This window comes from Colletotrichum orchidophilum, assembly GCF_001831195.1.
Source record: "Colletotrichum orchidophilum strain IMI 309357 chromosome Unknown Scaffold_3.1, whole genome shotgun sequence".
NCBI classification, from domain to species: domain Eukaryota; kingdom Fungi; phylum Ascomycota; class Sordariomycetes; order Glomerellales; family Glomerellaceae; genus Colletotrichum; species Colletotrichum orchidophilum.
In genome coordinates this window covers 162,656-175,818 of record NW_019172959.1, presented here as the reverse complement: position 1 = coordinate 175,818, position 13,163 = coordinate 162,656, and the positions used below count along the sequence as shown (strand labels likewise).

Sequence of the window (13,163 nt, the reverse complement as noted above, 5' to 3'; positions counted from 1 at the left end):
AATGAATCCGTTTTCAAGGCTTGCGGTTCACAAGTGAAGAAGTTAGCAGAGGGTCACTTAACGGAGGTAGGTATGGGTAGTTGGCAGCAATCGAATCTGGGGCTCTAACAGTGGGTTTAATATAGAGGGCACCCATGTCAGGCACCTGATGTGACATCCGTGTCCAACACTCACTGACGACGCGAGTTCTCGCAGGATGCCAAGTGCCCCGTCAGCACGAATCCATCAATATTTTCGATAAATGCGAAAGGTAACCACAACAATAACAAAAAGTTAAAAATAAAAAAAAAAGCGTATTCTCTATCCGATTGTGTGCTCTGGGCCTCAGCTACTGCTACACTATGTGCCGCTGTGTGTCACTCAAAATGGATAGCCGAGAACGCCGCCAAGCAGACGGCTATGAAGGGGGCAGTGTTGATGCTGTGTCACGCAAAGGCAGAGAGAGAGACCTCATAATAACATAATGAGGTAGGAGTCCCCGTTTATTCAAGCATTAGTGCAGCTACACTAAGAAATAGTTAATTACCCAATGTCAACCCTCAGGCCTTCCTCCGAAACTTGCTTCTCTAAAAGGGATGCAACCCCGACCCTTTCATACCGATCATGCTGAGAATCGTTTTGGCTTTTGCAGATGACAAGAACGTGGGCTCTCGCGTCGAGGCCTTCCTTGTCACGACCGATGATGACAACCCGCAAGTCCTCGGCTTTGCGCTCGTTCTTCTTGTCAAAAACAATTTGCGACGCGATTTGCTCTTCGCTCATGTCCATGCGTCTGGCAACACCCCGCAGGATAGTATGTTTCTTATCGCGACCAAAATATGAACCGCCGGACAACATATCGGGATGGCGGGAGAAAGGGCTTTCGAAATCTCCATTGGCCCAATCAATCTTGTCGAACGCGAGCTGCATGTACTGAATTTTCCCGCTCTTGGAGAACCACGACCAAGTGGGAACAAGCCATGTTGACTGAGCAATGGCTGTCATGTCTGCTGTTTGAGCGCGTTTCCAGAGGATATTCCGGGCGAAATATTTCTCAAAGGACCCGTGGGCGGCTTTGGTTTTTAGTGCCCGCGCCAGCCTCGTTTGGAGACCAAGAATTGCGACGGCCCTGTCGGACGCCACCGTAAATTCGAGTGCAGAGTACCTCTCATACAAATCTTGAATAAGTAATTGTCTCCCATCTTTGTAATAATCCAAAGCAGACTTGGGGAAGTTGGCGTCCCCAAGAAATGCAGCTTTCGAGCTAGGAGTGGCATGGTCAGATAGTCTTTCATCTCCGTCTCCGGGGTAGGGCCCAGCTCACTTGTACAAGAGACTCAGAGTCTCACATCGTATTCCATGGCCACATTCCCAGTAGACCTGCTTTGGAGTAAAATAGATGGAACGTCTCGATAAAGCTCTTTCCTGCAAGACCCAGCCTCGCCTGTTGATCTCTGCCAGCTCGACATCTTGATGGAAGTCGTCGATGTATCGGCACACATACAGGTCTGGAGAACCGTTGAACCGCAGATGGACGCTTGGTCTAGGCGGGCGATCTGACAGGAAGCCATCTAGTGACGATTTGGCAGAAGCTGCACTGATAGTACAATATGCCGCACTGAAAACCTCTTCCATTTTTGTTGACTCGTTCTCCCAATCGTCCATATCGTTCTGGATGATACATAAAGTGTCGATCCAAATGTAGTCTACTCCGAGGCCGCGAGTGACTGTGATGGCATCCTGAAAGGTTTTTGGTAAACGGTAGAAGTCGATATGTTCCTGTAGCTGAGAATAGTTTTCCCGGTAAAGACAAAATCGTTCGTGCTTCTGCAACTGGCCCCAACAATGGCTTAAAGCGATGTACTGACAAGGCTTCATTTCACTTGAGCTCAAGACTTGAATCGGCTCTGTGACTTTGATGAGGCGAGTTGGCATCTCCAAGTCTTCCTGTCCCGTGCGACGCTTGCACCCATCATGTGTCGAATCACAGCTATGCAACCACTGTCTCATCAGAGTGAGCTGTTCTGGGCTGTTTATCCCAGGAAGCCTTGGTAAACCGATTTGCCTTCCCGGCGGGATTTCGGGACCTGGGTGCAAATTTTAGCTGGTGTGAAGTTGAATTGTTTCACAGCTGCGTACCTGGTTCCACATAGATCGAGAGAAGATTTGGCCCGCCTTCCACACCTATTATCGTACCAGTCTGGCGTAGCCTAACAACTTCCGGAAGCTCCTTATATACCTGAGACAATGCGCCGAGAAGTATGCTGCACAGATCGCAGTGTGAATGAGCGTCTGATGGTTTGAATTTGCGGGGGAACAGAGATTCCGACGATACCGTGCTACATTCCGCGCAAAAGGTCTCCTTCCCTGTGAATAGAGGTCCCGATTGACCCCAGTTCAATTGGTCAAAGATTTTTGAGGCGAAGTTACTGTCGTCAAGGGACTCCCATGAGTCATTAAGCTTGCTCCGTTGCTTAGAAGGCCAAAAGTTAGCTGCTTCCTCGTCGATACATCAAATCAAATCTAATATACTTACAACCTATTGTTTTATTAGCAAGGTATCATCTGCTGCTGCTGGGTTTTCGACTCACCGACTGGTTCAAAGCAAAAGTTAGAAGCTGCTATATCAAAGAGCATCTAAGTGAGATGATGAGGGAACTAACATTCTAGTCGGTGGAGATATTAGCATGATGATACAGTGGCGCCCCTGACAAGGCGCATACTGACATACTGACACCAGTCTCCAGTCAGCATTTATTCTACAGCTCTTTGACTTTTTGCCTGTGGATGCTTCCACTTACTTCTTCAAGTTTGGCATTTACCTCGAAATCGTTGCCCTTCGCCAGAGATCGCGTAGAGTTTGGCTCCAGATCTTCCGTCGCCTTGCGCTCAATGCCAACCAGTCCATCAAACTCGTCAAGATTGGTTTCTTGAGAAGACAAGGAAGGATTTATACCATTGCGTTCATAGTCGCGTCCTGGGCTCAGTCTACCGTCCATGGTGCTACTTTTGAGTTGGCCATTGATCAACTTCACGAATTGAAGTTTTTCTCTCGTCGAAACTCACACAGGGTAATACTTTGCCTGCAATCTTCTCATTTCCCTGTGAGCTGCAGACGCTGTTTCGCGGCAGTCATGCGAGCTAACATTCGAATTCTCCGAGACCTTGACGACGAGAAGCCTGGTTTCCACAAGCGTCAAAAGTTCTCTCCACACTGATCGCGCCGGCAATTTCGTAGAAAGAGCGTTGATTTGGCGTCGTGTCTCGGACTGAACACGATACTTCTTCTCTTTGCCTTCTGCTCGCTCCCAGAAGTACGCGGTTCCCTTTCTGAATATTTCCACGGTATCATCGGGGTGGGCAAGCCATATTAGTAGCTCCAAGACAACACAGCCCATGGACCAGATATCATAGGCTCTTGAACGAGTCTCGTGGGCGGGTATCTTCTTGTCCCGATCCTTATCCATCTCAGGGGGTTCATACCGAGATGTTCCCGGTGGCGTCAAGGTGAGGATCTCCTTAGCTCTTCGGATCCTGGTCGCGGCATCTTGATCGTGGAACGTAGTTAGTCCCAGGTCGGCGATTTGCAGTGTCTTTTTGTCGGCCATATCGATGAACAATAGGATATTCTCAGGCTTCAGATCACCGTGTCTGCAATTTTTTTTATGCAGTTCTTCGAGGGCACCGAATAGGCCAGCGAGTTGACCGAAAATCCATGCGTGCTCGTCCCTGGTCAAAGATTTTCCAGTGTTACGACTCCAGTATTGCGCCAGATTGCCCCCTTCTGCCCAGGGGAAAAGGAGGCAGCGATCATCTCCGTGTTCGTAGGCCGCAATGGGCTTGATCAGGTGGTTCGACTTGTATTTTCTCAGTTCCTCGAGATTATATGCCTCCTTGTCAAAGTATTCGCGAAGTCCAGGATCGTCGTTCGCCTTCTTCAGTGCAATCGCCACCGAGTTTCCTGTGATCTGCAGGGCATGGTCAATAAGTGACAAAAGCATACGATGGCTATAGTTGAGTGCTTACCCTAGTCCCTTCCGGAGGCTTGACATGTGCTAGATGAATGTTGACTTTTGACACCTCCCCAAAGAATCCCTGGTTGACTGATCTTGCTTCGTGTTCTACGTATGGAAGTATCATCTTTTGGTGGAACTCGGAGCGAAAATTTTGGCCTGTTCCAAATGTTGGGGCCATGAATTTCCACTGATAGAGTTCGAAAAGTGATTTCTGGATGCGACCCCAATCGTGAATGTGAAGAGGATCTCGGGGTTCGGAACTATGCCACGTCCAAGTCTTCTTGCGACGGAGAGCATTTCTCGTCTCGTTAAACGTAATGGGGAGTGAATCGTCCGTGAAATGATTGTTCTTCAGATCTTTCAACAGAAAAATCCACTGTCTCTCTTCGGATGACATTGATGCGAGGGTTAGGAATAAACGAGTGGCATCCCTCATCACAAAGTGAATGAGGCTGGGGTCAGTGCCAAGGTTTGCCGCCCGGAGAATTTCGACTACTCTACTTCTTTCAACGAAGAGACGGATTTTGTGATTCGGTAAGAATTTCCTTCCATTGTGATTGCGGCACAATGCATCATGAATCTCTTCGCTGAATGCGGAGATCGTTTCAAAGTCCGGTGACCTGTACCGCAGTTCTTGAGTCAGCCGCGACACAACAACGAAGCGAGCACTTCTAATTTGCATAGAAGAGGACTCGAGAGTCCATAACGATAGACATTTGGATTCTTACGGATTGCCTCCTTGGTTCTGGCCAGTGGCATGGCCTCGATTCGCTCTGGGGTCGGACATGATACAATACGAGACCGTGACGGCCTCTCGTCATAGTGCGGTGTCTAAGGATGCAGTGACCTGGGATCTCTACAAGTGGGTTTGAGCTGGGGATGGTCCTTACTTCCAGGACTGGCCGAAGTAGATAAAAGGCTGCGCGATGCCTGGGCACCTTCACACCCTCACGGGCAAAAAGAGGGACGTGAATTTAGGCAGGTATCGCTCACGTGCTGCGCAGTTCCTGGCACGAGTTTAACTGGCTTAATTGAGAAGGTGGCGTGCTTCACGATTGCCTTGCGCCTGTTCGGCTTCGCGAGAGGTGGTTCGCTTCAACAACGACGTTGTCAGAGGCCGAGGGGTGTCATTGAGATCTGACATGGCTCCAGTAGCGAATGGAACGTATAAGCGCTGAGGCAGGCTGCGTCTTCAGCCCCGAGGCATGTGCTTGCGAATGCATGCGTGTGGGAGGGGGCCTGGGAATGGTATAAGTGCGAGCATACCTTCAACGCACATTTGCGCGTAGGTATAACACACCAAATCTCCCCGTTCTTCTCATCGCTTGTGGTTTCGGCTGGTTTCGGCAAGTTTTCAGCGGAGCCCAGAGTGTCCAATGTGTATCCACCATCCACCTCTCATATATACAGTCCTTACAGACGACGGAATTCACGTCTCTGGAACACAAGCTCCATGGATCCTGGAGAGAAATCTTCCGCCGAGGACGGCTTCCTCTGTGACCAAGCAGGCTATCCGTACATGCAGTCAGCAGTAGGCTCCCGCAAGGCAATCTTATCTCTGCCTCCATTATGCATATGACTTTGGGTCATGATATGAACCAGTCTTCCTGTTGGCTGCGCCACACATATGCCAAGACGTTCGGGTGGGGTTGCGCCAATCGGCCTGGACATATGGCGGCGCTTCTCAGACCGAGCTGCGAGACAACACCCATTTATCCATCCCCAGGATCCCAAAGGCGTTCCAGCTGCCACACGCTCATGCGACGAGTTTTGGATGCAGATGACGAGATTTTCCACCATCCAGCCAAAGCTGCAGACGACGAGAGGCACACTAATGGGGCATTGCTGAATCAGCCCTTGGTTAAATTGGAACGCGGTTCCATTCCGTACTCAGTCCGCGCTTTCTACAGGTACCCCTTATCGAATCCTTCCTCCGGTGCCCCGGGTTCCCATCCTAAATCCAACGTCGTTTTTGATGCCCCCACCGCTCCGCTTGTCGGGCAATCCATGCTTCGCCTGACGGCTGCGCAGGGCGACGCATCGGCGAGCAGCTTGCGGAAGCAGCCAGCATGGTGACGGCGCATGGGACGCAAGAGGAACTCGAACGAATAGGGTTAAAGATGCTCGTCTGCATGCTGGACTACCAGTTAAAGGGCAGGGGCTACGACAGCGCTCTGATCAGCGCGCTGGCGGTAATGGACATGACCAAACACGGCGGCTGAGTCTACATTCTAGGTTATATAACGAAATATTTCGCTAGTTTCAAGTCGGCGCGCAAAATATTTAGCCGTAAGGTATGTATCGAGCGAGACAACGAAGTAGCCAAGCCAAAAAGATATCCGAGAAAAGTTTTAGTAAAGGACGCAGCGCGGAGCTTGTTCCAGCTTACACAGGCAAAGGTGCGCAGTCCAGTGCCACAATCTCAACCCAGGGTATTAGCTTAACGCGTCCGCAAATATTCTAATAACAAAGAGGAATCATTTAAAATCAACAGCCATTCGTTTGCCGGGGCTTAGCGTGTAAAGGAGATATACCGGTCGGTGTAAGCGTGGGCATCATACCAGATCATAATTACCTTTACCATCGGAACCCATCACATACGACCATACCCACTGGAGAATTCGGGATCCCGTCCGCTCTCCCATCGACAAACCAGTGAGGGCCGGATTAGTAGTTGGGTCGGTGACGACCAGCGAATACCTGGTGTTGTATGTTTTTAACGCATCTGGTGATGCTCTCCTTTTTAGAGGAGTAGGCGGGGGGTGGGGAGCATTAGCTACGTCCACTCAACCACAGCATAAACATATTATAATTACGAAAATCTTAACGATAATCTATTATATGTTTTTAATCACTATACAAAATAACTTAAATTAAACAAGAAAAAAAAAAGCGTGCTTGAGGCGTTTCTTCTAGCGTTGTGGTCGCTAATCCAAGTGGCCGACGACGGTGCCTTTATCCGCTAATGAAAGCTGGCCCACGCTATGACTCCTGCTGGCCCCCGCATCTCTACCTCCGCCCTGTTTACTGTTGCCCGCGTAGCGAACCCTCCGCGTACCTGAATAGACTCGTCTTCTTAGCTGTTACTAACCTTCGGTTTAAGTGAACGTGGGCGGGCTGTGAACGATGTCCTGGTGCCAAGCCTACATGTATACGCTACTAACCGGAACGAGTTTATTACGGAAAATGTCGATTGTTTCGCGCCAGGCTGTCATTGTCGGGATCAGTGGGGAACACAGCCTGATCCGTGGCACAACGTCATCCGTCTCCTCTCTGGCTGTCCCCAGATTCCTCTCCTACTATTACAGAGCCGGACTACTGTAATGGTTCTTGCGACTCAAAATCGGGCCCTTTCTGTTTGCTTATCAACCGTGATACTGTTACGAGGCGAGAAAGACAAGAGTCGAAAAACATTTGGAGGTTGTGGTGGCTTTGGCTGTCGATACGTATGGTAACGCGCCACGCGGCACTAGCACGACCCTCCTTTAGCGCGACGCGATGGACCCTGAGCCAGATCCAACGTCTATCACCGTCGCGAGAGAGGCGACAGAAGTGACCGACGCCGACCAGCCATTGCGGAGGTCACGAAAACTAGCCACCAAAATTCGGCTGAACAAGAACTACCAAGAAATTAACGGATATGCGATCAGTCGAGCGACCGAGACCGCCGCGAGCGGCAGGCGGATGACTGCGACGCGAGCCACACCGGCGGCCAAAGAACCAAGCAAAACCACCCAAGAGGACGTAAATATACAATGTTAGGGGTTGTGTTTATTTACCTGCCTTTTCTTCTAAAGTACGATTAATTATTAAAGATTGATTTATGATAATTTGTACTGTTTAAACTTTCGAGTGCTAAAGCCTTTACACATGACTCAGTCATGTGTTTGATCAAGATTGCATTACACTGTAATTCGAGTAGACTAGCGCGCTGGTCCGAACCGTTTGTTCTATTTTAAACGCTACAAGGGCTTGCGGTCATTTCCGAATTTCTCCACCTACCGCCCTACACATAAACCTTAAAATCTAGCAGCCGTCTTTAACCCTTCGTTAACCAGCTTAATTGTTTTGTGTATTGGCGGACTGTCGGTTGGCCCGAGTCTGATAGTGTTTCAAGGGTCAGCCACTCCTGCAGTACAGCTGGTACTGAATCATGCGCACCGTGTCACTCCATGATTCTTACGACTATGGGATGGCCGATGCGGTATTAAGTCCAACGATGGCCAGCCCGTCTGCTTAGAGGTGAGTCGTGTGCGCGTTTACTCAAGTCGACAGCTCTGTCTGCCATCTCTCTCTCTCTCTCAGGTGAACTACTCATTGCCGTTAAATATCGCACATCACATCTATCAAGAGGCCCGACGCCCCCCCGCCTCTTTTTTTATTTTACTTCTCCTTTTTTTTCTTTTCAAAAAAAAAAAAGGACTCACATATTTCTAAGACGACTAACTCACAAACTATACAACCGATAAAAATGAAGCTCCAAAACCTACTCGTCCTCGCAGCCGGCGCCATCGCCGTACCCACCCCAGACGCAGTTGCTGAACCCGCTCCTTCAGTCCTGGGCCCCACAATCGAAGCCCAGCGTCTCCTCTGCGCTGGGGACACGGACGCCGACACTTTCAAATCATCCGGGGACATCCAATGGGGATTGGACAACCGGAGAGACGAGCTAGATCTCCATGCCGGATGGTGGAACGAAGTCGACACCGTTTGCACGGTATGGAATATCACTGCCCTGGTCACCCCAGGTGTTTTGATAACGTACAACCACGCGCGAAATCATGAGGCGATGACAACACTGGACGGCGGCAAACATTTATATTGTAGGCCGCTAGACGGTTGGCGACTAAAATGCGACAAACCTTGATTCATATCGATTTGCTCAGGTTAGAGTAACTAGCGGGAAGGATTTGGAAATATGTTTAGATAGGGTGATATTCAGTAAGAATAAAGAGATATTATCTAAATAAAAACAATCGTTTGTAGGCCACTCACTACTGTAAAGATAGATGCCTGTGATAAGCCTATCCTAGTTTATATATATTTAATACATCCCTTATTCGTATATTGAAAGCGCTAGTTTGTTTTTTAACAAATGGAATTCATATATAGAACTGGAGAGAGGCGAATGGCAAAGATGATAAGGTGAAGTCGTGACCGATTCGGCACTGTTGAAGTCGAGGGGCAGGATGGTGCGTGAAGATTCATGTCGATTTGTGGGGTCACTGAGGCTGAGACCCCACCGGTCTACGCAGTTGCTCAATTAACATCGCAATTTTGTTATGCAACCGCGCAGTTGGTGGGTGTCTAGAAGAAGAAACAAGCATTGACCTCGAAATGGTCAACGGCACGGGGTGTCGTAGAATGAGGTCCATCCCAGATGGCACACACGTCAACCAGTCCAAACCGTTTCGGAATGTGAGATGAACAAACCAGTTGAGACGTTCTAACCCGCCATAGACATTGGAACCTTCAATAAGGCCATTGCGGAGCGACTCCAACGAAAATGCATTGCATTGCTCCAAGAAGTCTTCTTCAGTATTCGTGGGTTCCAGGGCCATCTAACTGGAGGTAGTAACCCGTCACAGACATGATCAACAAGGCTAAATGTCGGAGAAGCCCAAACTTTCGGTCACAAGTACTCTCTCAATGCAGCTTCTTGCTGCTCAATGCCATAGGAGCCATCAAAAGGCCAACTTACTCAACCACCGGGAGCTCAGATTTTCAGGTTCGCGCGAGTTAATCACACGTATGCTGTACACCCGACGGGAGACTCGGGTGGGATGACCTGGGCAAAGTTATCCGCTCCCCGCTGGATATTTTAGGTCAGAGAGGCCAAGAAGCTCCCGGAACCCCATTCCTTAATGAGCTGTCTTCGCCACAGGAAATCATCCTTGACGAGCCCTTGTTTAGTTTCTATCCCTGCACGTCTACAGCTGTTCCAGCGGTAAGAAGCAGTGTTGTGGTCCCCTCGGAAGTCGCTACTCAACCAGCTGCTAGGCTAGGCCAGCCATATCCTTGAGTCTATGCAGACAAGTAAATCGGAGGATTACGTTTAGATGCGGCTTGGATAGCTTTGAGGGACTTCTTCTTCTTCGAGAAATGCCTCTAAGAGAGTGAAGGGATTCAAATATTACTTATTAGGACACAATGTACAGATCACTCTTTTTGTGATACATTTTATATTGCATTGCTTCTGTGTTCCATTTTCAAAAGCTGTAGATCTTCCCGCATGTGTATTCTTCAAACTATTACGGCAGTCCTGATGGAATCTCTGTACCCCTTGAAGAACCTCATCGCAGGATCAGACGCGGTTGTATCAAAGTCTGCGAACCCTACGCGCTCACAAATATGAGCAGGTCCGCCGGGCTTGCTGCGGAGAACCATCAAGCAGTAGGTTCCAGACCTTTGCTTGTCTGCGGTTGTATTTGGCAAAATGCAAACAACCCAACAAAAGTACTTGTCCCTATCGCTAACTGCCCCAGTTGGTCGATCAAAGTAGAACGGGACTGTCTCCGTATTTCTTCTCATGACTCCCGCAGATTGCTTTTCCAATGTGATCTGCACCGATACGTCGAGAAAGATCCCGCTGACTGTTATACTTCCTCCGATTACTGCGCCCGCATCATCTTGTGTTGCTGGAATGATGCTGACGTTGCGAACTACCGTCTTGTCAAGATAGCGCGGGGTGACTGGCTCTTCAGAACCCCCATAAGGGATCCACATGGTAATGGGTCCGTTATGAGCTGCCCAAGACCACGATGGAGCAATGTAGTCATGTGAAAAGGTACGTTCGGTTTCCCTGGTTCTCACAGGCGCCCAGCATAAGCTGCAGAGGAAGTCGCGATCTAGCCAGTGGCCGGCAGCGTACTTGGTGCCGAGGCTTAACTCCACAATGCGAGCAACTCCCGATAGTGCGGTGAGCCTATCGGTGGCCATTGTCAGCTTCCGCCGCGTATAGTGCTCGACGGTGCTCTGCCACATCCAGTTGGGCGTTTCCAGGTCACCTAGCTGTAATCGAGGCTCATAAAGCTCCTTGATTGTTACCAGGCCCAAGGGCGAGGCAGGGAAGGCACACTCGCATCGGTATTCGTCTTCGAGGCATTGGAAGTTCATCTCGCCACCGAAAAAGGTGAGGAGTCGAGACGCGAGAACTTCCTCTTGGAAACACCAGCTGCGACTCAGTGTCCCGCGGGCCTTTGGTTCTGCCAAAGTAGACCAGCCAAGCCAACTATGGTCTAGCATTGGTCTAGCAAGAACTGACATCGGAGTCCTTTCATCCCTTGTGTCCCAGTTGTCCGGGTCTGAACACTCAAATTCGATGAATGTCCGTGATGATTGAGTTGTTGAGAGAAAACCATCGTCGACACAATCGGAATCCGCAGCCGCGATTACCAGGACTGCATCTCCGTAGATTTCCGCCATCCGAGAAGACTGTTCCGCCCAATCCTTGGAGTCGATATCGCCTTGGATAATGCAAAGCCCGTCAATCCATAGGAATGGTATGTCCAAAGCTGTTGCCACCTTGATGGCGTCCTTATACGTCTGTGGTAGATTTTCAAACACTATACCTTCTAAGCGAACTTGGAGGTTCTCCAGGGTCGTCACTCCGGTATTTTGTTGACCCCAGGTGTAGCTAAGACAAGCATAAATACCATAGTCTCCTGAACATTCGATCAGACGCAGTCTTTGCTCCGATGCAAATACCCGAAGATCAAGAACTCTTCTAGGTAATCGCGAAAGCCCCCAGCGGTTGTCGTGAGACTCAAGGCTGTGAGATACAGTTTCCGACCCTTGATGACCCGAAAACACTGCCAGAAGCTCGTCTTCCACATTGTCTCGCTTGTTTCGGTTGATCTTGTTTTCGCGGTCCGCTTGGAATGTCTTTGCTGCCAACCCCCCGCTACAGTTGTGACTGCTGCAGCAATTATCAATCCAAGCTTTTGCTAGAAGGAGCCTGACCTGCCAGCTTTTTTCTAGAGGCTGCTTCTGGATCACACTGTCCGTTTCGTCGAGACTCAATGGCCGTCCTGTCGTGTGTCCGGTTAGCTAGACTGATTCTTGCACCGAGCATACGATGATCATTGCCTTCTGTAATGAATAGCTCAAGGTTTCTTGACGGCCCAGCAGCAAGGTCATCGAGTATGCGGTATGGATAGCAAAGCTCTATTGTCTCTCCTAGCGGAAGGAGAGCGAAAGCGGATTCGGCGCAGTCGCCCATCCTACAAAGTCTAAAGTTTTCCGGCTGACACTTGTCACACTTGCGCCTGTTGGTGAAGTTTCTCCATCCGGGAGAAAGATACGTCAGGGCCTTTTCAATGACACAGCATCCAGCACACCCGTCTGTCGACTGACTGCGCACTAGGCGCAAGTCGACTATAATCAGGTCCAACGGCCCTGAACCCTGACCTTGACTCGATTTTCTCGGCCGCAGGCCGCCGCAAAAGGGACATTGACCAAGTGTTCGACTGTTCAGATAACGCTGAGGTGTTTGTGGCATCGTGTGATGCTTTCAGAAGCGGGGTAAATTGTAGCAGGGGTATCGCCTTTGCCTCTTATCACATAGGCGGAGGTAAACGCCAGCCGACTTTTGAAGCGGAGTTTTGATTTCGATGGCTTTGTTGCAGGTTGTCACCGTCTTTCAAAAGCATGAAGTAGTACAATATCGGGGAAAGTGATATTCCCAGCTGATTGGCGAGGAATTCCTCGTGGGTTCACAACCACCTGACCTTGCTCGAAAAGCTCCGAGGTGATGAGGGTGATGACTAAGGCAATAATTGTTGTTGATGTTAGATCTGCTTTCAATCATTATGCTAGCTATCCGTACCTAGGTAGGTAAGCTCGCCACCCTTAAGACTGAACCGGACATGAAGGACTGAAGAATTGAATAGTACAAAAATGAGTCGGCATTAAACAGCGTACAAAGAAGAGCAAACAAGAGTAAATCGCAGCACATCAAGACCCTGCGAATTCTACAAAGTCTCTTGCTAATCCATCAGCTTCCTTTTTACAGTCATTCGCAGTCAGGCCATTGATATCTCCTCGCCTTCAATGTCACGTCAATGAAGAACTCCAATGTTTTTTTCTTGGCCCAGCTGAAATTGGGCTTATTCGATTGACCAGTGCAAACCTCTCTTATTCCAAATACCTTTCTGTCATTAGAGGAGA

At 49.3% G+C, this 13,163-nt stretch overlaps 4 protein-coding genes across 4 annotated transcripts; 2 read left to right on the top strand and 2 right to left on the bottom strand.

Moving 5' to 3' along the window:
• Window positions 1-522: 522 nt before the first annotated feature.
• CORC01_00440 (heterokaryon incompatibility protein) lies at window positions 523-4,392 on the bottom strand (the record flags this gene model as incomplete). The annotated part of the gene is made up of 5 exons (XM_022612097.1): window positions 523-1,243; window positions 1,304-1,758; window positions 2,781-2,982; window positions 3,046-3,947; window positions 4,006-4,392. The coding sequence occupies 5 exons, from the start codon at window positions 4,390-4,392 to the stop codon at window positions 523-525; spliced, it is 2,667 nt and encodes an 888-aa protein (XP_022481236.1).
• A 3,101-nt stretch (window positions 4,393-7,493) lies between these two features.
• On the top strand, window positions 7,494-7,757 carry CORC01_00439 (uncharacterized protein; the record flags this gene model as incomplete). Its single annotated transcript, XM_022612096.1, has 1 exon — window positions 7,494-7,757. The coding sequence occupies one exon, from the start codon at window positions 7,494-7,496 to the stop codon at window positions 7,755-7,757; it is 264 nt and encodes an 87-aa protein (XP_022481235.1).
• A 709-nt stretch (window positions 7,758-8,466) lies between these two features.
• Window positions 8,467-9,589, top strand: CORC01_00438 (uncharacterized protein; the record flags this gene model as incomplete). The annotated part of the gene is made up of 2 exons (XM_022612095.1): window positions 8,467-8,818; window positions 9,456-9,589. The coding sequence occupies 2 exons, from the start codon at window positions 8,467-8,469 to the stop codon at window positions 9,587-9,589; spliced, it is 486 nt and encodes a 161-aa protein (XP_022481234.1).
• A 649-nt stretch (window positions 9,590-10,238) lies between these two features.
• On the bottom strand, window positions 10,239-12,495 carry CORC01_00437 (heterokaryon incompatibility protein; the record flags this gene model as incomplete). The annotated part of the gene is made up of 3 exons (XM_022612094.1): window positions 10,239-11,169; window positions 11,260-11,659; window positions 12,072-12,495. The coding sequence occupies 3 exons, from the start codon at window positions 12,493-12,495 to the stop codon at window positions 10,239-10,241; spliced, it is 1,755 nt and encodes a 584-aa protein (XP_022481233.1).
• Window positions 12,496-13,163: the final 668 nt, after the last annotated feature.